This window comes from Solenopsis invicta, chromosome 3, assembly GCF_016802725.1.
Source record: "Solenopsis invicta isolate M01_SB chromosome 3, UNIL_Sinv_3.0, whole genome shotgun sequence".
Lineage (NCBI taxonomy): Eukaryota > Metazoa > Arthropoda > Insecta > Hymenoptera > Formicidae > Solenopsis > Solenopsis invicta.
Genome location: NC_052666.1, coordinates 31,802,023 through 31,830,012, shown reverse-complemented (window position 1 = coordinate 31,830,012; position 27,990 = coordinate 31,802,023). Strand labels below are relative to the sequence as shown.

Sequence of the window (27,990 nt, the reverse complement as noted above, 5' to 3'; positions counted from 1 at the left end):
GATAATACCACCGCCATGCGAACCGGTGTGTGTACGGGTACGAGCATGTATACCGTGCACGTTGACGACGGGGCACGTACAGGTGGGGCTGTACATCCCACCTGCGGAGGACCCAGCGTCTACCCGATGAGGATGATGCCCCGTTCTGGTGGGAGGAATTTAGGTTACTCGTACCACTAGGGAATGTGGGCCGACTATATACCGGCTCATCGCGACCGTCCGCCAGTTCATTCCTTCCCCGTATTTTCGATTCGTCGGATCCAGCATCACGACACGGGATTCTTCCTCTTCATCGTCATCGTCCAATCGAGGGCCCTTCTCGTACCTCGTCCCTAGGTAAGTCCTGAGCAGCGGAAGAGGAGGATCGTCCGTTTCGTCGTATCTTCGAGGAACGCTGCTTCTTCAGTAAGTACGACCAAGTATTTTTAACTCGAGGATCGTTTACACGAGTTCACGTTTCGACGTGATTGCGTGATATCGCCGTGTCAATATTAACTTGGAAACATTTCGATAGAGAAGCGCGAAAATATCCTTCGCGTGTTAAACAATTTCTGTTTGAGGATTGCGGTGTGAAAATGAAATAGAAGAAACATCCATCATTCATAATTACAATACATAATTACTCTGTGTTGTTGGTTTTATAAATTATACATTTTCTTTTTTCTTCTCAACGTTTCATTTGTAATTAGAGGAAGTTTATATCTCATTTCTCTAAGATGTCAGAAATTGCTCACAAATGTTTCTAAATTGACGATCGATGTTGTATGTATCCCAATCTTTCCCATTGACGATGGAAACGCATGGTGTGAAGTGCATCTTTCTGCGACATCGAGCATTGAACTCTCCGAGATTGTACCGGTTTAAAATCCTGATTTTATCAATGCGCGCATGTACGTTCTCGCAATTAAGATTTCAGAACATCGTAGATGGGAAAATTTGAGCTTCGACATACAAATGAGGGTCGCTAGCTCGTCGAAGATGTGACATAATCATTAACGCGAGTTCGGGAAATTCCTGCCTTTGTTAGAATCTCCTCCATTTCGCGATTGCACGTCGAGAAAAAAATAGACGTTACGCCACCGTTTACGAGCTTTTGTTACTTAATGTGGTTGGAAGTTATCTTAACTCCGACGTGTATTATTCAATTCTTGATTTACGGAGATAATATGAGGCGTTGTATCTTGATTTCGAAAGTCGTACAGACATAAAGTAGATTAAAGTTAATAGATTCCTTCATTTTCGCGCTAGAAAATTAAACCTAAATGCTCTAATTGTAAATTTTTGGCTGTTCTGGATCTGATGCTAGCCTCAAAAAGAAATTTTCCGATGAATTGGATGTCGATGGTCTCTCGGAAAAAATTTTGAGAAAGATATTAAACGTTGCAGTTTTTCAATTTCCGATGTAACATATCTAAATTTCAAGATGATAGTTTCAAAAAGTGCGGTGCACTGTTTTCTCGAAACCGAAAGTTGTATACCGTTTGTTATTAATTTTCAGATAGTGAAAACGTCTTTGATGACTTATAATTAAGTTAATAATGGATTGAAAGATGGACAATATTATTATTTTTATGACAGATGACGAGGTCTGTTAATGAAGAAAGTGCGTAATTAGAAACGTGTGAAGAGCGCGAACTAGACAAGTCCCAGTTACTCTTCAGCTTAATTTGAAAATATTTCAAACGTAATTTTAAAATGCTAATTATTTGGCGATGAATCTGCTCTGAACTCTTTTCGCGCAACTTTCTTAATCCCTCGCCGTTTCACTGTTATTAATTTATAATATCCGCGTTGGAGATAAACAAATAACAGCTCGCATCAAGATATTATACGAGATAAATATTCTCGTGTTATCCTACATCTGGCACGACATCTTCGCCGCACGATTCATCAGAAGCACGAGATAAGTAAAGGGTCGCTCGTGAAAGTTTATAGGTGCAAGGTGCCGTATTCTGGGAGCTGTTGCTAACGGATCCGCTCAATTTCGCGTTTGATAGCAGGATAATTTTTACGATGCTTACAACCTCGTACAAAAAACTTCTGAGTTTACATGTAGGATAATTGTTGATGAGCTATTACAATCTGTCGAATTAAATTTTGTATATATATGGAGCCTTACTTAAAAAAAAAAAAAAAAGGTCTTGTTATTATTGTCATAATTTTTGACTGCGAAAAATTATGGCAAAAAAATTAACTAAGACAAATAAATGATTGACATATATTATAATGACATCGCATACGTTCGGTACTTAACTAATTTAAATAACAGAGGCAAAATTTATATTTAAACTATTTGTGAAATTTAAAAAAAAAGATTTTTATAATTGATAATGAAACTTGAATTTTCTAGAAAATATTGTTAAATGTTATTGCTATGAATTCTATATGTGATAAACAATATTTTGATAGAAACAAAAAATAGCAATAAATTTTTATTGTAATTTTTCTATCAGCAAAAAATTTTTTTGAATGATAAGAGTTTCTCATCTGAATTTTAATATTTCTTTTTTGACAAAATCTGTCATCTGTCTTTTTTCATCAAAATTTTTAGACGCTCTTTACAAAGGTGCGCCCAATTTATAAACGGCGAGCAGACAAAAGCAATTCGTTGAATCTGCGCAAGATAATTGTGCGAGCAATCCGGATCATACCAGCGTACCGTTGACCCTGAACGATCTTTTTCTTCATCATCTTGATACGGCCGCGTTTCGAAAGCATCTTCGAAACTGCCAGACAGCTCATCATCGCTAGTTAAGTGTCCCTATTTCGATCGCTTTCGTCCTGTTCCGCAAGTTTCCTCGTTAATCTCGAACGTTGAAAAGGCACTCGAGTAGAACGATGCTTATCAATCGTGTAAACAAGAGATGAAATTCTTTCACGTGTTAAAAAGAATTAAGAGGCATCTAAATAAATACGGATAATAATAAGGCACAGAGAAAAAATGCTGTTGAATCAACAGCATCAGTGTAATTGGAAATATTTCGTTACTTTATGACAGTGTTAAGAAACAAGACATTTAAAAGCAAAAGCAATACCAAATATAGCTAAATAAATAAAATTTAGTTGAACCAACTACATATATCTATTAACGACAGTTCGTGATTTATCGTTTAATTGAATCAAACTACGTTTGAATTCATACTACAGCTTTTTTCAGTATAGCAATGCACCTTGATTGATTTGAGAGATCAAACTCATAGAAAAAAAATAATTTTAATAAACTTTAATAATTTTATTTTGGTAAAAATAAATTTATATTTGAAAAAAAAAATTTAGTAAGAAGAAAAAATTAATTTAACAAAATTAAAAATTTATTGCACTGAGAAGAAAATTTGTTAAAATCTAAAATATTTAATCCAATACGATTAACTAAACATTGGGCTGGTCCAACAATTATTTAGTTGCGCAGAAAAAGGTACAGTTCATTCATATCATGCAAATTTTTAAACCAAGAATTTATTAAATCAACTTAATGTTTAATTGTTTGTATGGGACTAAATATTAAATTTGTTTTCTAAGTGGTGAAACATTTCTATACCTGTAAATATATAATAGAAAGAAAATTCTATATTTGAGCAATGGCGAATGAATGAGAAGAGCCATTTCCAGAAAATTTTGAAAAATTTCGAACAATCTATCTATTTTAATTTTCGATGAAGTTTTAATAACAAATTACACTATCGCAGAGTCAACAAAATCTTTTTACATGTTGTAACTACAATAACTACGCCGCAAAATTGTTTTCACCACCTATGATTTTCAAATTAATATTCGGTCATTAACTGATCTTATTTTATGAGCTAATATATCGAATAGTAAGATTCCTCGAATTAATAAAATGTTTCGCCCGGAACACGTAAAAATCGATGTTAGAATATTTATGCTAATCGTTTACGTTGCTTAGAACTATGAAAAAAAAATTTATGTATACGTTACCTCTCACCGAGGGAGATTTGACTCTTAATGATTATTTCGCAATATACGTGCTTTATTTCGTACGAATAAAAGTTTCTTGACATTTTACCCTTTTTCAACGGCATGTTTGAGTAAGACACGATTATATAAATAACCGCGCGGATTACACACGCGTCTACATTTTTCAAATGGCTTTTAAATTATTAATTTATTTCGTTATACGCATACTACGCGGGACGCCAAGTTATTTACGCGAGGTAAATACTTTTTCGAGTGATCATCTAATGGTCCACATCACCTTTGAATTTCCCTTTCACTTATTCGCGTTCTTCGCGTCTCTGTGCTTTTCTGTGCTTTCATAAACGATAGAGAGATTTAAGATCCTCTCTTTCTCTTTCTCGCCACATTGTTAATATGCTATACAATTCGAGATAAGAAATATTAGTCTATCGTTCTACAATTGAGCCGATCGAAATCAACGGGATACTTTTTCTCGTGAAATCATCGAGTTTCCCTATGAGATAAAACTTCGCGCTTTTGAGATAACCATGATAATTGCAACGATCTTGCACAAAGCGACCGACGAGCGACGCATGGAAAGTGTGTACACGATTGTACACTTTGCACTATCACGGGATTTCGACACTCTATGTGGGTAATGAGTTAACGTTGACATGTCAACGGGAGCCCATTGTGCGAGACAAAATAGAAGGATGAAGATTAATATTGTTATTGTGAAGTCAGTAGTTAACGCGAGAGTGAAATTGTCGCCGAAGGATCTCGGGTCTGTAAACGCTTTCTTAAGCAGCGTATCCTTCGATTTTTGTCGACGGAATGTTAACACCTCAAGAAGTAATGCTATTCATTCTCTAACATGTTCGCCGTTTTATTGGTTTTCATTATTCCTGAATTAAATAATTTTATTGCTCAATTATTATTAATATAATAATTGATTAATATAATAATATTTAGTATTATAAAATCAATTTTTAATTTGGTTTAATAAGTGCTGGTTAATAAGTGCTTAGTCAGTTTTGTTGAAATTTACTAATTCATTTAATCAATAAATTACCGGTCGTAAGTCCGAAAATTCGTAAGTTGAAGTAGCCGTTAGAGAAATACCTGTATAAGTATAGATTATCAAGGTACATACGAGAGAGTGTAAATATAGAAAGTCAAGAGTTTTGATACCAATACACAGTAGTGTTCCACATATGGCGCATGCTAAAGAACGGTACTCCGTACCTCACTACCGTACGATGCCTATATCTGAATATGTATATATACGTATACACACAATATATATAATTGACACGAAAGTAAAATACAGCATATTGTAAAGGTAACGGTGACAGCCGTTTAAACGAGGATTAATAATGATCGTAATAAAAAAAAACTGTGTCAAATACGAATGATCGTAACATGATGGAAGAGCAATTTCGCGCGACATCTGTCATTACGGTGGTAGTCAAGCGGAGATCGGCCAGCTGAGACTCGGCGTAATTAAAGGCCGAAACTCGAGATTGCTATCTCCGCTTTTTCAGGTCCCGAATATGAGTCACGAGCGCATTTCTATTTGAGCATCGTGCAAATGTCCCCCTCTTCTCTTCCCGGCGACGAGAGTCCTCAGCGAAGTGGAACAAAATCGCGATTATCCATTATTCTTCCGAATAGGCCGCCGTCAGTCGAACTCGACGAAGACGGATAATAATCGACAGACCAGAGCGACCCTGGCGCGGCTCCTCCAGCGAGCTCTTTCCTCGGCGCGGACTCGATTCTCCGCGGCCGTCTCGTTTTTTTGTCGCGGTCGGATTCCCCAGAATTCAGACGCGGCCCGCAGCAGTAATGCGGGATACGTTGACGGACGAAATGTTTTGCCGTTAACAAAAGTCCACTTCTCGGACAAACTGTAAGAGACTCCTGGAAGAGAGGTCGGCTGGACGTAAAGCCGGCCAGCTAACGGTCACTACGCGATGTGGTCCGCGCGAACACACGCGCGCGCGCACACACACGCGCGCACACACACAACACACACACACACACACACACACACACACACACACACACACACACACACTCTCTCTCTCTCTCTCTCTCTCGTGATCCCACACCTACGGTTCTCATTCTCATACTCATTCTCATTCTCGTTTCTCATTCGCGTGAATGGCAGCGGCTCGCGTCTGCCGCGTCGCGCGAATACCGGGAAAGCTCGATGCCAGGTCGGACAGGTGTACTTGGACTCGATCGACAGTTTTGATTTTGTTCGCGACCGTCCGTGACGAAGTAGAAGAGATCGTTATGGCTGAGACCGCGCGATGAACACGCCTCGGCAAATTAGCGGGCGGCTTCTTGAGGTCCGAGAATTTAACAATTAAAAATTCGATTCCGTATACTTATTATCTTTTCCAAAGTAATTGAGACTAACTCCTGACCAAAAAATAATAAGAATCAGTTTTCGTGTTTTTTATATGGAAGAACAATTTTGTTGAAGTATTTAAATATTTAGCTAAATACAGATCTGAAAATAATTTTATTGGACCATCAAAATAATTGTGACGGATGTTCAAACATAATGAGCAGTGTTGCAAAAAATTTTGACATTCTAGCAATTCAGTTTGAGAGCCCAACATAATTATTTTAATGTGGTCTAATAAAATTATTTTCAGATTTGTAGACAACTAAATTTTTAGATATTTTAGCAAAACCGTTTTTTCCATATAGATATTTATGTCAGAATGTTCACACATATAAGAAAACTAATAAACAAATTCTTCTCTAAATATACGAAATACCCACTTTTTATATTTACTACATTCTTTTCTCAATTATCAATTATTAGCTTTATATAAAACTGTTCTAGTTAGTTTATGTTCCATTTCTGCTTACTTCAATATTCAATATTTTCTAATATAATTCAATATTTAATATTTTGTTTTATCTTTTCCTTGATTTGTAAGAGGAAAGTGGGAGCTTCTGCCTTTTCTCTGCAATTATATTTTGTACTTCCGGTCACAGCGAAGGATTCTGTGTCATACCGCAAATATCGTGTGTCGTCTGGAACACAAACGTTTCTCCATAATTCAACGATCATTGTGATTATTTTAACGACTGCGCGCAAGCAGCATATGTATCAAGTAAATTGTTACGTCGCAGCTTGTTACAACGTAACTAGTATGTGCGAAACAAATTGCTGAAATGCTGCGTACGTTTAAATTATAGGTACGGCCTGTTAAGGTACCGATACTTTTACTAGAGTGGCAAGGTAAACGGCTAGAGCATCTGCTTTCAACCGCGAATATTATTAATCTTCGTCATTCGATGGAGCGTGCCTTCACTGCAATTCACCACAAACCGCAAGTGTTAGCCAAACACGCCGGGCATGCATTGTCTTCTTGACAATTATTCGAAAAGAAAAACGAAGAAAAGAAAACAGCTTGCGAAAAGTACGCTTACTGAATTTTTCCTTTTCGCAACAGCGTGCCGTAAGAAGCACTCTGTAATAAATTAGTCAAACAATGTTAATATTATACGCTAGGGAAACATAAAGTAAAAGTAAAAGTGTTAATGTTGTGAAACATAGAGAATTTTCATATATATAAGTTATAAAATTAAAAATCGATTATGTAATTAATTCAGGACTCTCGAAATTTAAAACAATAAGTAATTGGAAGTTAGGCTAATGAGAGTCAGCGCGTTGAAGATGACTCCAAAACAAATCAAAACGTTTGTAATTTAAATTACAAACGTTTGTAATTTAAAATAAATAAATAATTCGTATATTATTAATACTTGTGATTGCGCACTTTTACCCGCGTTGTGTAATTCTCATTAGCCTAATTTCCAATTATTAATTGTTTTATAAAATTAAATTAAATTGACAATAATAAATGAATATTGACAGATGTATAAATGCACGAGTAATTGCGAGTAGAAATAAGCCTTTGGTCTAACCTGGGTTTTAAGCCTAGTACACGCATTATGCATATAAGATTGCAGATTATAAATTAAAGATTAGAATTCAACTACTCATAACGAAATAGATTAGGATTATTCGAAATAGATTAAGATTATTTGATTTTCTGGTTGATTTTCTAATTTTTACTTCTCATAATCTCAAGTCACATAATTCATACAGCACAACATAGAAAAAGCATTGCAAAATTTGCAATGTTTTAGCAGCAGTGGTGAAACGTTTTTTTCATAAATATTGATACATAATTTTGCAACAATATATATAATATTGTATCAACGTTGCTGCAACGTATCAATATTTCTGAAGTGAACATTTTATCATTGTTGCAATATTGCTAAAACAATATTTTGCAATGTTTTTGCTATTCTGTGATGTACGAAAAGTCTTATAGAGAGTTACTTAACTCCTACTAGCTAACGTAATTTTTTGTTCTTCACTAGCCAACGTGGGGTCACTTGCGTTTACGCTTCTATTAAACACCGTATTGAGATAGTTTTCAACCATAATTTTATTTAGTTTCAACGTTCTAGTATACGATTAAAAAGTGAAATGGCAATAACAATTAATAAAACTATATAATTTTGGCAAATATGTGAACAAAGTTACGATAAATGCTGGGTAATTTTTGAAAAATCATAACTTTCTTAAAAATCATCATAGAGAACTAATTCAAAAAATGGATTATAACTAAAGGATCATATTTTTATAAAAAAAAATATTCCATTATAACTATTGAAATAACAGCAGTTAAAAATCATTAGCGCCATTTTCCCCTATCAACGAAGTTTTTTTAGGCAGAGTATAGGCGGGTGTAGCATGTATCGTAGCACGTACTGTACGCAATGCGAGTGAAAACCTATGTTACCTATTAAGGGTTAATAATGTTTCCGTGTGACAATTGAATAAAAATTAAATTAAATTTATTTCCAGAAAATAATGCGCGACTTATATCGATACAATCTCTCAGAAGTCACATTAATCCGAAAGTCCATAAATAAAAAGTAGAGAGAGAGAGAGAGTTGATACTAAAATTAAGCAATTTATAAAAAGTGGAGTTAATGGAGTTATTAGTTGTATAAGTTCCAGGAAAGAAGAGATATAAAATGTAACTTCGTATAATGTTCATATTATTTGTAAGAATAGATTTATGATTATATAAATCATGTCCGTCGAGACGATATTACTTGTGGTTACGTCGAGACACAGTCTTGACCAATACGCTGTTAATGTCGAGAAATAGTTTTCGTATGCATTCTGATTCCTTTTACATCATAAAGCGCATCGTACGCGTCTAACGTTCACGTACATGCGCAAGATCTGGTATTTGAGTGCTATAAGTAACGTTCAGTGAGCAAAGAATTAGTTCCTTAATGGATAAGATCAGATAATTTTAAACTTTTAATTAAGTTTGTGCATACAAGCAAGCTCATATTAGATGCATGCAATATGCATGTAGATGTCGAAAGTTTTCATTTAAGAATTATTTAAATAACTTAAGACTGACATTTCGATCAAGCTAAATTTTTGTCTTTTATATAATATATTTAAAATATATGCATTAAATTTATGAATAATTAAATATGCCGCCAATTCAGCGATAAAATCGCAAAAATGAGTTAACAAAATAACGTAATTCGAAAAAACAAGTGAAAAAGCGTGCGCCTTAATTGACCGTAAAAATAACGATTTCGCGCTATTTTCCATCGCGATAAATAAAGAGCATATTCTCGGTAGCTCAAACTTAAACATCGTAGCTTCAGCGAAGCACGACTCTTCTTCGCGTATGTACGGCAACCCTCAGGCGATGCACGTGTCTTCCCAATCTCTATTGGACGAAGATAACCGGACTAATGAGTCGATTCTGGAACAACTTTCCTTTCGATTAATGTACCGTATCGATCGGCCGACGAGAACAAAGCCACGACTTTTGCTCCTCGAATCCTATTCATCAAAAGTCCATCGTACTTTCAGCGTACTTTCATCGCCACAATATCTCTCGGTTCAGTTTCTTCAAAGTAAGAAAGTACAATTCTGCGGTTATAATGTTGATATCTTTTTTAATTGCCGTTTCATTATGATTTTATTATGATATGATGTGGAACGTTGCATGTAGATTTAATGGCTCCTTATATTATCGTGATATAACTTTGGAGCTTCTCTTATATCGCGTGTATAATATACAATCTTGCACTATATTATTCATTCGTACGTAATCGATTATATAATGCCTCGATTGCACTGGTTAATTTACATGCGTGTTTAAATTTAGCACTAATGTGCCACCTAAAGGAGTAGCCGATACATTTGTAATTCCGGAATTCTCCATTTCGATGGCTATAAAATATCACTCATTTGCATCGTCTGAATAAAAACATTTCTATCGATTCTCAGAGAGCCTGGATTTACTAATGAGGTCTATAAATCTGAACGGGCAAGATATCATAAATACTTGTATTAAGACTTAATCTTTCGGTTGCAGACTGCTAATAAAAATGTAGTGTTATTATTTTTGCTTCAATAATTTTATTTCATTCTAAAAATAGTTGTAGTACTAAATAACATCAGGAATGTTTCACACAAATATTTCACAAATATTTAGTCTTTTTTAAAATAGACAAAGATTGTTGCATCGAGAGATATGCATAAGAAAGTTTGAAGTAACTCTTTTGCTTATTCATTTTTAAAACAATTAATAATTTGACAAAATGTAAATAACGTATATTTTCATATAATTTTTTCAACAAAGAAGATTTTGTACAATAAATAACAAAAGTTATCTTTTACAGCTTTTAGAAATATGAATTTCTAAAAGGAGGAAATAAAAGATGAAAATTGTCTTTTTAATGTTTAATACTGTTTTCAAATCCTACGATATTAATACAGATGCATATTACAGATGATAAGGCATTATTAATTTTGTTGACATTCTGATTCACTATTTCTACATCGATCAGCATGTCTTGATTTTTGAACATTGTTTTGAATAGGTGAGATTTGATGTGATCTTACAAAACAATGCGTCTCTTTTACTTAATTTTTATTGGATGATTGATTCTTCTGAAACTGCTATTATAATATTTTCAGAGATGCCTGGTTTAATTATAACGCTATTGTACGACACACTGTATGAATTCGAAAGAGGCCTAACGTGAATATATTGGCGATGCTCATCCGCTACATCGTGACGCGAGTGTCACGAACGGTTTAGAAAGTCGCAGCCCCCCTCGTCGAGACTGGCAATCGTGATACGAGGAAAGTCTTAACTGTTCGATAAAAATTAGATAAAAAAAGGACGCGTTGCAAAATCACATCAAGTTTCACTGGCCGTGAACGATTCAGACCGTTTTCTAAAGTCATCGCGACCGTCGAATCATGCTCTCTAAGCCGCTAATCCTGAACGGCGCGCACCGCCATTGTCTCTCAATCACTTTTGTGCTCATTTAAACAGACTATGTATATTATTTGTTATATTTATTGTACTTGCGATGTATTAACATTTTATGTTTTTATATGTGCTTCGTTTAAAATTGTAGTCTTACATTTTAATTAGATTTACTCTTAAAACAACAGAGGCTCAAATTAATAGCTTCGTAATTTGACATAAGCTTTAGCTGGGACTTTGAAAGGCAGAGTTGCTGAAGAATGCGTATTGATCGTCTAAATCGCATTTCATCAATATTTTACATTTTTGCTTAATATATCTCTAAATTTTTTAGAGTGAGAATTTCACTCTGAAGAGTGACAACTCATTCTAAAAGAGTGAAAATTCAGCCTCTCTTTTTCAAGACTGACTGAATTTTCACTCGTTTAAAGTGAGATTCCACTTCAAAGAATTTAGAGAGTACAAAAGTAATAATACAAATAACATTTAGTGATAAAAAATTAAAATAAATGTTGATAGCATTTAAAGAAAATCAGATGCAATTGATCTCAATTTTTAATAATAATAATCTTAATTGCAATATACAAGAATTTGAGAGCTGAAGTTAACTGCAATAATAGAATTATGTGGGAAAATACATGTAATTGATAGAGCACCAGCAAGTTATTATGCCTACCAGTAATAAAAATTAAGTGCATGATTGACAAAATCAAATAAAAAAAAGATACATAGGATCATACAAAATTTGTTTATAATATTTGATAATAATACAATTTGCAATTTTATAAAAGAAAGGTTTTGCTAAAGTATCCAAAAATTTAGCTAGATAGAAATCTGAAAATAATTTTGTCAGACTATCAAAATAATTATAAACAACACTGAAGCTATTTGCTAGAATAAAATATTTTACAGCATTACTTATTATGCTTCTCCAATAAAATTATTTTCAGATCTCTAGCCAGCTAAATTTTTAGATACTTTAGCAAAATCGTTATTTCCGCGTACTAAATTAAAAAATAACTTAAGTGGTATGCATTTGGCAATTCTTCCTTACTTTTCTCTACCTAATTCTCGATAAAGAAAGATGCTCGATAAAAAAGATGTAATTTTGTTCTCCAAAGTTATGCCTTCCTAAAATGACATAACGCAATAATATTAAGTAACTTTCAGCGATCACGCTAAATCTAGAGTTCCCTCCTGCCCAGTCATTACACATAAAGGCAATGACGATTTAATTGCTTTTATGTAATATCCTTTGTTTATTAAAAAAAAAAAAAAAAACGACAAAATGTCATGTCTCGCAATTTGAGAAAAGCAACATAATGGCGCGCCACAATGAATTAGCGGCTTACCTTAAAATTACATTAATTAGTTGCCGCTGCTTTACATAATAGCGATACATTGTAACGGCGGCTCTTCCGCGTTTATATGTAATGAGAGACGATAGTGTACGTGAGAACAGTCTCAGTTAGAAGCTGCTAACAGCGACCGATGATTAGATCTGTAAAAACATCAAGGAACTGTAATTCCTATTCTGAGCTCTGCGTAACTTTTAGGAAGATATAAATTTGATCGGGAACTATTCCTAACTGCGGAAGAGCAACGCTGTAATTTTCTTAACGAGCGAACCGATCGACGCGTAAAGAATGCAACAGTCTATGTGGTCACGGGGTCACTGGACCCCGGCTGGACCCCGGCTGGCAACGACCGATCTTTTTTCCTTTTTCCAGCTGTGCCCCGCGTCAAGTCAGCCGCAAGTTACTTAATACGATCGTGCACGGATTATGCATGCCGCGTATTGCGGTTCGCGCGTACATACACATGAATTCGCGAAAAATACAAAAGCATCTTGATGACGATGTTTTCTCATACTTTTGTACGAGTGTTGATTCGGCTTGATTTTGATTTTTTATGTTGAAGATAAAATTTGCACGATTTTCTCTTGCAAATTGCACGGTTGAAACAATACTGTTTGTGAGTAGAGGAAAAGGGGGTATTATGGCTCTGTGAACGTTACGGCTACCCCTATTATCTTCGTTATTACGTAACGAATTCTAACGATTGCTCGTGGAATTATTCGTTTAGTAGCCGTTTTTTAGTGATGCTAATATGTTAAAATACAATAGCTGACAATTGTTTCAAGATACATTTTAGTACTTAATTACACATACTTCCTCGTTGTTTTTAAATGTGAACATATTATTACATGAATATTATTATTACACTGAATGTACACTGAGTGTTTTTTTTTGTTATTTAACTTTTATTCGACTGTACTCATTTCGAGTTGCAAAGTTAAACAATAACGTGGGAGTTTGTTAATATGCCTTTTTAAAAGAGTTGTGTTCAGAAATATTAGAGATATTATATTTAATGTTAAACAAGGATAAAATAATAATTCTAACGTTTGTAAATTCACGAAAATTCTAAATTAGGAAAATTTTAAACAAAGAAAATTAAAAATTTATATAGTATTGTAATAAAATACGATGTGTTTTTTAAACTATACTAATTCTTAACATTTATTTTTATATTGTTAAAGTTTTATTCTTATTTTTAGATTTTGTTTAAAAAATATTATTTAAAAACAAAATGGGATGCCAGTATTGACGACTTTCCTCTGTGCATTTATATGTATATAATTTTAATTTAATATATATTTTGGTAAATGATAAATCAATCGATTTTTCAGTTCTTCATTTTATGGTTCGAATCGAACTGCGTATAGGCGTATATAACGTAAAGTAAAACGCTTTGTAAATATACTCTTTGATCAGAAAATAGTTGCGTCAAAGCTGCATTGTGCGTAAGATAAAAAGGAAAATGGTTGCATCTGAAAGGAGGTGCGTTTCAGAGAGGAAAAATTGCGTAGGTGAGCATATAATAGTGAGGACACATTAATGAGGTGCTCGCGCATAGAAAAGCTCTTTCGCAAGGAATTTTGCACAATCAGAGTAGATAACGACTAAATCTATGGCATCTGTTCGTCGTGTCAAGAATATATGCTCTCTCTCTCTCTTTTTTTCGTGCCTCTCATCGGAAAATTATGATACTCTATTATCGTTTATACGTTGCCTCGGTGAAGTATCGGGAAAGCCGAGAACATGAACCCGTTGATGTAAGATCGCCAGGTGACGAGAGTTCGAGTGATGCAACGACCGAGGGGTGTTTTGTAACGCCGATGCAAAAAAAAAGGATTACTCGCCGGGATCACTAGGCGATTGTTGATTATGTTAATATTATGACACTTGGAGAAGATTGAATTGACAACTAGAGAGAAGAGATTTAATAATCTTTTATTAAGACATCGTTAATCCCTTCATGTGATGCGTTAGATCCCGCGACAAAGGTACACACTGATGAGTATTTAATAGCATTGCTCGTAAGTATGTTTGTAAAGGTATATAAAAGATAGATGCGATCAATTAACTTGCTAAAGAAGCGTGGCATAAGAAGATTAAGTTAACAAGAGTAGATATTTTTTGTTCTTTAAATCGTGACGTTCATACATTTACATCTTTTTAGTATCTAATAAACATTTTCAATTATTGCCAATTATACATACAATAATTATAAAAAATAAAGATAGCATGTTTTTTTTTAATTATTAAACAGGTATATTCGTTTAGAGCCTGTTTTGAGGAATTTTTTATAGAGAAGAAAATTGCTGCACATATTCTATACTTTTACACATTTGCTTACATATATTTAACAAATATCTAAAAAATATTTTGGTACGAATAAATGATATTAGTAAATAATATTGATTTTTATAATACAAAAATATAAAAAACACATTTTTTAATTGAGCTGACACTATTTCTCAAAAACTCAGAAGCTATCGATTTCAATTTTTGCGTATATGTAAAATATATATTTATCGTTCGAATTAGAATTAATGAAAAATATTGCAAATTATTAAAATGGTTTGGCTGCAAAAAAACAAGTATTGATTTTTAAACAAAATTTAATGAATTTCATTTGTATAAAGAAAAATAGATAATTTATATAATAAATATCGCAGTAATCTTGATCGGGCAAAAAAACAGACATGTATTTTATATATACGCAAAAGTTGAAATAGGAGGCTTCAGTAGTTTTTGAAAAATCATGTTAAATATCTTGATAAATGTGTTTGTCTTTAAATTTACACAATATAAAATCTAATAGTGGAACAGCCGTGAGGTGATGGCAATCAAAGTGATAAGTGTGGGAACGTAAGATCCCGAGTTTGAATCTTCATCGTTTAATTTCTCTGCCGCTGACAGTTTTCGGAAGTGTGAAAGGAGAGTTTCGTCTCTCCTTAATAGTTCCTTCCATACAAGGAAGCTAAAGGTGGTTGAGTCTGAGTTTTTCTTTATATAAGGTGTTCCAGCTTTTCCTTTAGTGCATATTGACTAAAGTTAACATAAAAACTAATAAACTAATTTAGCCATATTACAATTTGTAGATGAATACGTACAAATAGATGTGTAAAAATGTAGAAGAATATGTGCATAATAATTACCTTTAAAACAATTCCCAAAATAGACAAACTCCTTTGCGATCTTCTAGACTAGAGGATCCATTTAATTCAATTCTGTATAAAAAAAGAAAAGCTTTTTGGTTTAAGATATACCTTAAAAGTGAAATTACGCAGCGAAAGTAACGTAATAGCAGATATAAAATTAAGATAGCTATGTGAAAAAGATGTTAACAATGTTATCTTCAATATATTTGATGCATTCGTTACTCCACTTTGTATCCTTTCTCCTGTCTCATCTGACAGAATTGACTATTATATTCAACGTAGTGTTTTATCTAGTTAAATGTTGCCCGCGGCTCTCATAACCCATCAACCTCTATTTCTAGCGAGCTATTAACTTTCAATCTGGACACTCCATTTCACGCGGTATACATCTAATGCATGTATCTCCGCGTCACATGGCACAGTACGTTAATTACGGCGGCAGGATAATTCCTACACTTACATTCCTAATTAGCGGCTATGCGCGAAGAACACAGTATGGGGTTGTCGGAAAATCACTCTACTGTGGAAGATAAATAAGAAAGAGGAGACAATGCTTCTTCCCATTTTAGACGGATTTAAAGACGTTTTAGCTCTACAATATTTGAAAGTTATTGAAATTTAAAAAAATATAGATTTCTTAGGTTTATTCTCTTTTCTCCTAATCAACGAAAAATAATTTGGTCGTCGAATTGTGGCCTAGAAACCAGCTGTAAAGAATAAAACAACGACAAATTTGTCTTATAATAGTTTCTGCAACAAAAATGACTATATTTTGTATTAGTTTTAGATAAATAACTGTTAAACGAGTTCAATTTTTGTAAGAATATTTATTAAAATTTTATTAATATTTTTATAAAAAATTGGATTCAATTTGTAATGCTACTTCTTCATCAAATTTGCAAATGAATGTTACAAAACGCGATTTTACATTAGAATCAACGGCAAATAAAACATTAAACTTTTAAACCATTAAGAGAAATTGTGTTCAATTTATACACAGATAAAATGTAATAATAGAACAATCTATGAAATTTGTAAATTTTTGATTATGCTTTAAGATACGATACGTACAGTCTTAACACATTCCGAGAGATTTGTATGCGTCGTTCGAGCTATTATTCCCTTGCGTTATTAAACGAGATATTCGCGTTATGTTCGCGTTTCGTCATCAACGTTACGTGAATATTAACGATTATTATGCGAAAATGCTATTCATCTTCACGCCATATATCTCAACATAAATGTGAAAAACCATTCATTGTCTCCGTAATGTATTGGCAGACGTAAAAGAAGGAGCCGCGTGTCTTTGATGTATGATGACTGATGAATATGAATGCTGTTGAATTATACATTTAGCAGGTTCAAGTCACCGTACACTATTCGTGTTTACTTAGAAATACGAGTCTGTTAAACTAGGTAATAAATAATAAATAATTCATTATTTAACTTTTGTTAATATCCTTTACTTTCATGTGACTTATGACCCGATAATCTTTACTTTCTATTGACAATTGTTTGAAAATTTATCTCCTGGAAACTAATACTTCTTCACTTTAAATAAAATAAATCAGTCATCCTTGCATTTATCTTTTAAAAATTAAAAAAAATTGCCCGTAGTAATTTTACTAGAATCAAATTATTGAAACAGTCTAGTTTGATAATGTATTTAAGAAATTAATCACGTTTTTTAATTTTGTTAGTTCAATTCTAGTATATCTACTGCACAAAAGAAGTTATACTATCAAATATTAGTATAACAAATAAAATTAAAACTAATACATATTTCCTGCTTATATATAATTTAATCTTTAAAGAAATTGATTATCTTAATCTTTTAGCAAAATCTTTTATACTTTTATTTTAAATATTTATTATTCAATTATTTTAATTATTTATTGTAATAATCATTCAAAGAGCACAATGTGATTGTTCTGATAATTGTATTAAAAAATTCTAATTCTTGATTTGAAGATATTGTTATTTTCTACATGAATTAATTTTCTCTCATGAAAATGATTGAATGATGGGAATACATTTTTCTTAATGAAATTATACTTTTATTCATGTAAGTAAATTATGCCTGTCTAATGCTATATAATCTTATTTTAATATTTAATATTAAAAAAATAAAAACTTTCTTCAAAACAAGAAAGTTCTTTTTTTCTGTTTGCGCATTGTTCTTTGAAGGATTCCAAGGAAGATTGAAAATACATTTATTTATTGGTTCGTGAATTTAGGTTACAGACAAAAAGAAATCTAAAAAAAGAAACAGCTGGTTTTTCTTCGATAGCTTTTAGATCTGAGTGAAGAGTTACTTTCCGAATCGAAGAACGGCAATTGGAACAATGATTAGGGAAACTATAGAACGATTTTATTCGCTTTATGAGCGCGTTTTACTAACGGCTTTGTCGCTTACTCTCCTAGAAAGTGGTTCACTTCGTCATTTGTCCTGGCGATGAATGACAGTCATTAGTAAAACCATCACAAAGCGTCGACATTTACGTGTCGCACGAGATCAATCCGGAAGTCATAATTCGATCCGCTGGTTGCTTGCTTCGCTTTGTTTTAAAATCGAATCAAGCTAGAATATGAAAGTTGTTCTATTGTTTTAATAATGATGTAGATTTGAGAATAAATACCATTTTTTAAATGGATATATCGTCATTCACAAAATAATTATTGTTTTCAGAAAATTTTATATATATTTTTTAGGTACAAATATATATTAAATAAAATTTAAAAAAATTAGAAGCATAACAAGAATTATTCTTAACAAACTTTATAAAGAATATGCATATAAATATTAAAAAAATATATATATGTTATAAATATATATATGTCAAGATCTTAAATTTAATTCACTGTTTAATTATAAATTTAGTTCTTCTTTTGTACAATTTGTGCGGAAATTGCATATCTGGCTTAATTGAAGAAGATATGAAACCATGTAACCCATTTGTAAAAGTTATAAGAAAAGTTACAGGAAAGATTCGCAGGAATTAAATAAAAAAATTTAATAATTAGGATTTGCAGTATGCGTTGCAAATTCAGTACATGCGAGCATCATAAAAGCCTTGTAACCCCGTAACCTCGAACTGCTGAACACACTCAATGGCGTTGGCAAATGTTCAGTGTTCCCGTTTCAAAGAATTGTCGACTTTCTTAAAGATTCCATAATACTACCTTGGTGTATACGACACGTGGCTTGGTATTTCTGTCAAGTGCCCTGAATTGTACGTAATCAGCATCCGCATAAAAGCACGTATGTTAGAACTGTTATTGTCAAGGCTTTCCAACGGGCTTAAATTTCTAATTATGTCTTTGATACATTTTCCAACAAGCGAAACTAAACGTTGCAATGAGTGAGAAGCTAATTTTCTCGTGATTAGAAACAAGAGCGAAACTTCATAAAGTTGAAGAAGTTTAATACTCGCATAATTACACCGCAGGTAAAAAGTAGTACGAAGCCTTATTATTATCCAGGTGTGGGAGCTCTTTTGTTCCCCTTGAATTTGGAGCACGAAGCGTTCTTCTTTCTAGCAACAGAATTTTCTTCGAAATAGTTTTTTAGAAAAATTAATTTATAAATATTTTAATACATATAATGTGTGTAAATAATATTTAATAAATCAATTATTATACTAAATAAATCGTTAAGCAGTTAATAAAGTATTATACAACTCTATTATATCATTCACGTTAACAACTTTTGCGAAACTTTGCATTTTTAAACTGAATCGAGTAAACTGATTTTTAGATACTTCGTTTTATTTTCGTAATGTATCAGAAATGCAAGTATTTTTCGAGATTTTTTTCATAGCTTTTCATAATGATCGTGTCTTCGCGGCCTGTCGTGATGATTCTCACTCATGTTGCGTTAAGAATATGCACAAAGACATGTTGCTCTCAGACATGTTACATCGCGGATGTAACGCGCGTTACACGAAATTGCGGCACCGCGATGATTGACGATTACATTTGTCTAGGGGCGACGGATTTAGAATTCAAAGCTCGTATTTAGGAATTCTATATGTATTTATAAAGCAATGTTTTACCTGATCAAAATAATCTCTTTCCAATTACGTCGCGACATTTAAAGTCTTCTTTAACATTGACAATATTAATAGAAAAAATGTCTTCAATCTAAGATTTATTGGCTCACTTCGTAAAGTTTTAATTTCGTGAAGTATAACAATTGCAATATTTTACGATATAAATAGTTATATATATTCACAGAATGATTTGGAAACCTTTTAGCACCCAAGGTGAAACCCTAAACGACTAATTACATCGATAAATTCTTCTATAAATCGAAGATTCGACGCTGACACATCTTGCGTAATTCGCTTATTAACGAACTCTTCTTCTGTTCAAGGTCCAGGAATATGAGGGCCATTTACTTGCTTCTCCTCGGCGTTGTCGCCGTGAGTGCCCAGCGTCGTTTATCCTTGCCCGACCCGCGAAGTTGCGCGAACCGTAAGTATTTCCAGCGACATTTCGTAATCACGCTCTAACTTAACGGCTCTACGGCTAACTAGGTAGAAAATCAATAGAAATCATAGTTGGAAAATAAAGAGAAAGACAGAGACAGAACGGGACGATTATTGTAAGGATGCTCTTCATTCATTAAAATGCATTCGTTGTGTCGTAATTTCCTTCATGTAAATTGGCTCATGTCCAATGATTTACGATGAAATGATTGCGTGTAGGATTTGCTTCATTTATGATCTCTTATAATCTCTATAAGCGCTACAATATATTTCTAGAATGTATAATACGAATATTATTAAAAATTAAAATAATATTAAAATAATATTCCATTTATATTATTTAATATTAAATAATATTCCTGATATATTATTAATAAAACATAGTTATATAACCACTCCTGATAATATTATATGAATATAATATATTGAAGTAAATAATATTATTTACTTCAATATATTAAATTATCAAAAATATTATAACTTTAAAATGTAATAATTATAAAGTTTCTAAATATTTTATGCGCAATAATTTACATTAATTTTTGAACAAAAATAATTGTAGCGCTTATAGGAATTAAGTGCAATCTTTGCAATTACAAATTAAAATCGTTTAATAGTTTTATCTGGCAAGTTTTTAAATTCTTTGAAATATTTATATGAACACGAATAATATTCTTCAGTGAGATATGTTAAATGCTCTTCGACAACAGACGAGAGATTTTCACATCTCTCTTTCTGCTGTAATAGATTTCTATGAATTAATGACAACAAACCTATCGTCATGCCCAGCAAAACCAATTATCAACCAGTGATGAGATACGATCACGACTTAACGATATTAATTATTAATGATTTATTAACGCATTCATTCTTCAGGCGTTCGTCACTCAACGTACAGGGATGGCAGGGGGGTCGTACACTCATACTTCTTCAGCTGGGAACATGGTCCGACCAGGAATCTAGAAGTGGACTGGCTGGACGCTCGCAACATCTGCCGTCGTCATTGCATGGACGCCGTGTCCCTGGAGACTCCTCAGGAGAATGAATTTGTCAAGCAGAGACTAGCGAGAGGTGAGGCGATGACAAACTCAAGATCTGTCGGCTCTTCGTCAGACTGCACTTCGATTCCTTATGAAGATTTGCAGCCTTGTGTAATTCTCTCTTCGCGAATAAAATTTCCGTTCGAGAAAGGACCGATTCACGAACCGCTGGTTTCGACAATCAGAGAATTGATAAATGGTAGATTTAATCGTTGGTTATATTCGAGTGATGCAACTTAACAGATAACTAATTTCTGTCGCGTCAAGCTTTAATGATAAATTCTCCCCGATTGCTTTCGACGCTTCCTTAAAAAGCATTATCGAGGCGCTGATTTTCACATAAATAATGAGAAACGATCTTACACGAATTAAATTTTTGTGAAAATAATTAATAAAACCCTTATGACCTTGTGTTTAATTTATTCAAATTACTGATCAAGTGCTTTTCCATTATAATTACGTTCAAACGCTTCTAGCGTTTAAACTCAATTAAAATAAAAAGTAATTAGTCTCATACAATCAGATGAAATGTATTCTATTCTATAATATCAAGAAAATTTAATTCATCGACGGTTTGTTAAGTATCTTTGTAATTATCTCTCAATTAAAGAGGAAAATAATACGCGATTGTCCTCGGCTATTAATATTGCTGCAAAAGGTAACTGTTTCATCACCACTCTGATCTATCCTTTTACATCCGCGAGCTTCAAGAACAATCAGCCGATAAGTCGTAAAGATTAAGGAATAATTAATTGATTATGCTCGACTCGATTGAAGATTTCGTAATCCGAAGTATGTCAATGTCATATTAATGAAATGTTTGCACACTTCTCGTGAACTCTGTACTCTGTGAAAATACAAAGTACAGCATCGCTGATTATGTCAGCTTTGGATGCCTCAATTTGTCATCCGCAGGAAAAAAGAAACGAGGATACCGGAAAACTATCATAATTCTTCGCACAGACAATTAGTTTTGCAAAACGCGGTAAATTACTCAGAAATTCAAATTACTATTAAAATTATGTACCGTTACCGTGTAATTTGCACAAAGTCCACGTGTGAGACAAACGCGAGACAATCATTTTTAATTACGCGATCCGATATAATCGATATCTTCCGTGTTTCGCAACATTTCGAAGAACATACAAACGGACTTCAGTAGTTTGTATGTTTCATTCGCAGTGAAACTCGCTGGATGCAATCCCGCCATTCTTTTCATGATCCGCGTCAGAAATTCGAGAGGCGCGAGTGTGACATGGAATCTCATTAACGCCGCTAATTTCGCGCCTCGTCCGCGAGGGAAATTTTCGCGCCGCAATCCCTAGACAAGTCTCCTGCGAATCTGACAAAGTAGCGAGCGCGTGAGAAGTAAAAGCGGATCCTCTTCGGTCAATTTAAGACCCCGATTGCACAACATCGCCGAGCGATTAAGTCTCGGCGGGTTGGGTAGTCCGATTAGGCGCGTCCGCGAATTCTGTGGCGCAATAATAGTGACTATTCGTCATGTCTCTCCATCATTTCTTTGCGAACCTGTCTGATCCTATTGCTGCCGGCAGCTCGACGAGGAATTCGAGGAGATGCAACTTAGATTCGCGGATGACTAGACGCTTCGCGTGTGTGCCCCTATACTCAGCGAAGCGGGTCACTTTCACTTGACCGTTGATGCCCCGTTCAGAAAAAAGAACTGACGTGAAAGGGACTTTATGTAGGTATCTGTAATTCAACGATTTGTCTTCCGAGACTGGATTCTCGCGAGTCGTCGACGATAACGAGATGCTTGTTGCCATTGAAACGGCTATCGTGCCGCTCGAACGTCGATTCGAGTAAGCGATATCGAAATGTATTAGAGATGTAAAAACTATTCGTGAATACGAATCGAATCGATTCTTATCGGATTCGGATTTGAATTTATATGATTCGAATCCAAATTATTCGAAAATTTTGAATCTAAGACGCTCAAATATGAATCACGTATGTCGACAATTAACCTTATAAAATCATATTTAAAATGAATAAACTTTATATCATGTTATCAATATTATTTTTCTTACAATATAAAAATCTTGTTATTATATCCACATATTAATATTCAAGTTAACATTATAGATATTAACATTCAACTTAATAATTATTATGTTATTAATTAGGAGTTATATTTAAATGATTCGATTTGATTTAATTCGATTCGGCATCAAAAAACTTTAATTTGCATATTCCTAAAATATACGAAGTGGATTGCTTTTCAATATATATTGCTAATATTAAAAATTTTTAGTTTACGTTACGTATACTATACATTTTCAGTATTGGCAGAGAATTTCAAAGCGCAGTCATGGAAAGCTTCGATTTTTCTGACGAGTCAGCACAAAAAATCAATTCTAGCAGCAATTTAAGCATTAATAAGTATCATTATAGAAATGTAATACTGACAGTAATAAATTGGTGAGTAATTTAAGTAATATATTACTTATTGTAAGTAATTTAAAAGTACTGTTGTTAGTATTTTTAATACTCAAAATAATCTATTACTTAAATTACTCGTCAATTTAATACTGTCAGTATTACATTTCTGTAAAAGTAGTGTAGTGTAATTTATTACCTTGAAATTTCATTAATTTCAAAAGTATAATATTCCGTGTAATATCATACTTTACAAAAAGCTTCATCAAAATTGCTAATTCTTGTAACTGTTTGTTTACAATTCATTAATCAAGATCTTATATTTTTATTTTGACTACGTAACTTTCATATGATAATTCTTTAATTGAGGTTCTATACACGTTTTCCCTCTATTGTTGTTCTCACTCGCTTTCTTTTCTCTTTAACTTTCAAGTGATGGCTTTTAATTAATTTCTTATTTAATTAATAATTCTTATACATTTATGTGAACTCTCACTTTAGATAAATATTATACAAACACTATTCAAGCAAAAAAAAACTCTCACTATTTTAACTTTTTTTAGAAACAAAGTATGAGTTGTTAAATTCCTTTTCTTTGGTACATAATAATATAATGTAAAAATAATTTGGAGAAAGGAATAAAATAATAACTACCAGTAAATTAATTCAGATGATTAATCAAGTTAATAACTAGTAATATAAATTATGCGACTTGTACTAATTACTTGATAAATCAAAAGCGTTTTCACAGGAAACCGCAGATAAATTTATCAAGTTGCAATAAGGAAATGATGAGTGAGAAGTGTAATTCATGTAATTCGTGTCTAACAGACCAATGATGAAACGCGGATATCTCCGAAGAGTTTTAGTGTTCGTATTGTTGAGTTTTATCTTAATTAATTCGCGTGAAACTCTGCGGGTTCAAATATGCATAAACTTCGAAAAGCAATCGCGTTACTTAGTTGCTTCGAATTCACTGTTTATCGAAATAATTTGTAGTTAAAATAAAATGCTTACGCTCGTCCACAAGAATGCCGAACGCAGATTTTCAAGGTTTTGGTAGAATTGTTTCAAAAATATTTTGCGTATAAAATTACGATAAAGAGCAGTCTCTGCATCGCAAACAAATTATATCATGTACTATTATGCAAATTGTAGGTACGTAAATCTGTATTTTTTCTTAATAATAATAATATCCAGCTGAACGTGACATTTTTATACGAGGTTGTTCAAACTATTATTCGGATAATAAGACACTATTTGATTAGAAAACATCCGGCCCTATTAAGAAAATGATAGCTATTTGCCCACGCTTCCTCGATTCTCATTTAAATTTTACTATCACATTTCGGATAATCTTATAGTTAGGGAACGAAGTTCCTATTGCGGTCGCAGTGATGCGGACGTCCGGGTAAAAATAATCATTGCATCGCGAGCTATCATTTAAAGATCGAAAGGTCGTCAACTTTACGATTTAACTTAAACACGTAAAGGAAATTACTCTCGTGAAGGATATTTAATTATTTCCTCCACGAGTCTAAAGAAATCTCTTGCATCCAGAAAATTCGCAGAATTTTCTCATTTAATCCTACCAGATGCTTCATTAGCTTACGCTAAGTTTAATTAACGTTAATTGAATAAAAGTATGAGTTTTTAATTTTATCACGCAAATCACGTCAATGCTATCGTTTGATTAGGAAACGTGAGGTACATTTGGACGTCGGGCCGCAAATGCAACTTTAACGGCTGCGACCGACCAGATCTTCAGCCTCAGAACATCAACGGATGGTTCTGGTCTGGTTCTGGCGCCAAGATTGGACCAACGACCCAGCGTAACTCCGGAGACTGGAGCAATACTGGAGGATACGGTCAACCGCAACCAGACAACCGCGAAGCTGCACAGGTAGACTTTTACTTCTCTGTAAAAGATTTTACTTCGAAATATTCAAATATGATTCTAGTGCAATAAACATTCTTTTTTAACGGACAAAAATTTAATACTGGTATTTGAGAATTTTTTTAAAGAAAATTGTTACACATATTTTTCTACACTTTTACACATACATATATATATATATATAATAAATATCAACAAATTTTTATATAACTGTTTTATATAAATGTTTATGTTACGTAAGCTTTAAAATAAACCAATTTTTCAAGTCGATAGAAAATACTGAAGCTATCCACTTCAACTTTTGCACATGTATGTGAAATACATGTTTACCGTATGAACAAGGTTCGTGTTACAATATCTATAAATTAAACTACTTTTTTATACACTTCAATACAATTAGTTTTCATACACTATTCAATCAATTTAGTTAAAAAGTTGATACTAGTTTTTAAAGCCATTTTAATAATTTGCAATAATTTTCATTTATCAGAGTTTAAATAGACAGTATATTTTACATGTACAAAATCAAAATTGAAGTGGATATCTTCAGTTTCTGAAAAATCGCGTCAGCTATCGTTAAAAAGTGTATTTGTTTTTAAATTTACATAATATAAACATTTATAAACATTTAGCTACGCTAAAGTTTATAGATATTTACTAAACATGTAAAAATAGATGTGTAAACGCATAGAAGAATATGTGCAGTAGTTTTCTTTAAAAAAAATTCTTAAAAATAGGCCATTTTTTCAGACTCTAGACTAAAATATCCTTTTAAAAGCATTAACAGCAGTACTTACTTTTAATATTGTTATTAGTGCTTTTAAAAGTTTTTTATATTAACAATAAATAATCATTAGCTGATTTAATATTGCCAATATTAATTTTTTGTAAGAGATAACTCGTGCAAACAGACACTCTCATATCATTTGCAAAATATTTTAGCAATTACTTTAAATAGGTTTCAAATATGGACTTGAGATAGATTCGCGAATGTAAAAGAGACCTCGCGTTGTGACTTCGCTGAGCGAGACACCCGATTTCAACGCGCTTTCCTTCGACGCCGACCCCGTGAAACTCTGATTTATATTCTCGTAGGGTAAAGTGAAAGTGCTTTGGGATCTCCGGATTTATCGCCGCTGTCATATATGTGACCTTTAGTAATTTTTATCAGCGTCTCGCTTTCGTAACTGCGCGCTATCAATTAAATATAAACACTGCCTGAGATTGTGCGTTTGGTATTTGAAAATTTTATGGAAATTAATTTAAACACCTTGAAAACTGAGATACATTGTTGAGGTACTTTGTTTTAAAGTTTTATATTTTTGTGCTATTTTTTAAAAGCTTTCTTTGCTTTTTAATATTATATAACGTAAACTTTAATTTTATTAAGATATCTTTTATTTATGAATAAAAAGAATTATATTCGCAATCACACATAAGGCTTTATCTTTATTTAAAAATTATGAATTACTATTATTTCCAATAAAATAAATAAAAAAAATATTTTTCATAATCTTTTAATTCAATGTATAAGAGATGCTAAGTTCCACGAGTGCAAATTTTGAGAAAAAGTTTTCTTTTTTAAGACGAAGCCGCAATTTGATTATTTTGTTCATTTGCAGGGTAACGACGAGTCCTGCTTGTCCATATTGAACAACTTTTACAACGACGGCATCAAGTGGCACGACGTGGCCTGCCATCACATAAAGCCCTTCGTGTGCGAGGACAGCGACGAGCTCCTCAACTTCGTCGCGTCCCGAAATCCAGGAATCCGTCTATGAAAGACTACTGCGGACGGACCCGGGCGAGCGGACCATCATCGTACATTAAGTGCGATAACTTAAACGCGACGGTATTTCACGCGCACCCACGCGTATTCTCCCCTTCGTCATACGTTTATTATTTATAATTTACACTAACCGATAATCTCTCTCTAACGGATTGCGACTGTAGTGCTGCGTAATTCACCAAGCGAAAAAAAAAAACCGATTGGTAGTTCGAAGTAGGCGGTAAATGCATTTAGTATTATATACGCGTAAATTTTTTGTAATTTTCTTTTGTACCCTTTTCGTACGTAAATAAATGCATTTTCTCATTTGTATTCAAGATCTTATTGTTTATCCTACACCTATTAAGTACCATTTTTCACAATGCATCGAGAAGAAACAATATAATATTGTATAATAATATAATATACGTGGCATGATAACAAAGAGAGAGAACTGTTATAAAAGCGCGCCAACCAGTGTACGAAACGTATTCCAATAAGTGGTATTGGCTATAAACGACAATTTTCACAAGCACAATGCCGTTTGGTACTATCATTGTTAGTATTCAAGTTGGGGTAAACACATGTACTAACTTCTCGTTGGATTTTTAACAA

The 27,990-nt window shown here is 33.1% G+C and overlaps 1 protein-coding gene across 1 annotated transcript; it reads left to right on the top strand.

The window, feature by feature from the left end:
• Positions 1-199: 199 nt before the first annotated feature.
• On the top strand, positions 200-27,708 carry LOC105204592. Its single transcript, XM_011173727.3, has 5 exons — positions 200-405; positions 20,156-20,256; positions 21,147-21,341; positions 25,408-25,613; positions 27,230-27,708. Exons 2-5 carry the CDS (start codon positions 20,166-20,168, stop codon positions 27,386-27,388), a joined length of 651 nt encoding a protein of 216 aa, XP_011172029.1. The 5' UTR covers positions 200-405; positions 20,156-20,165; the 3' UTR covers positions 27,389-27,708.
• Positions 27,709-27,990: the final 282 nt, after the last annotated feature.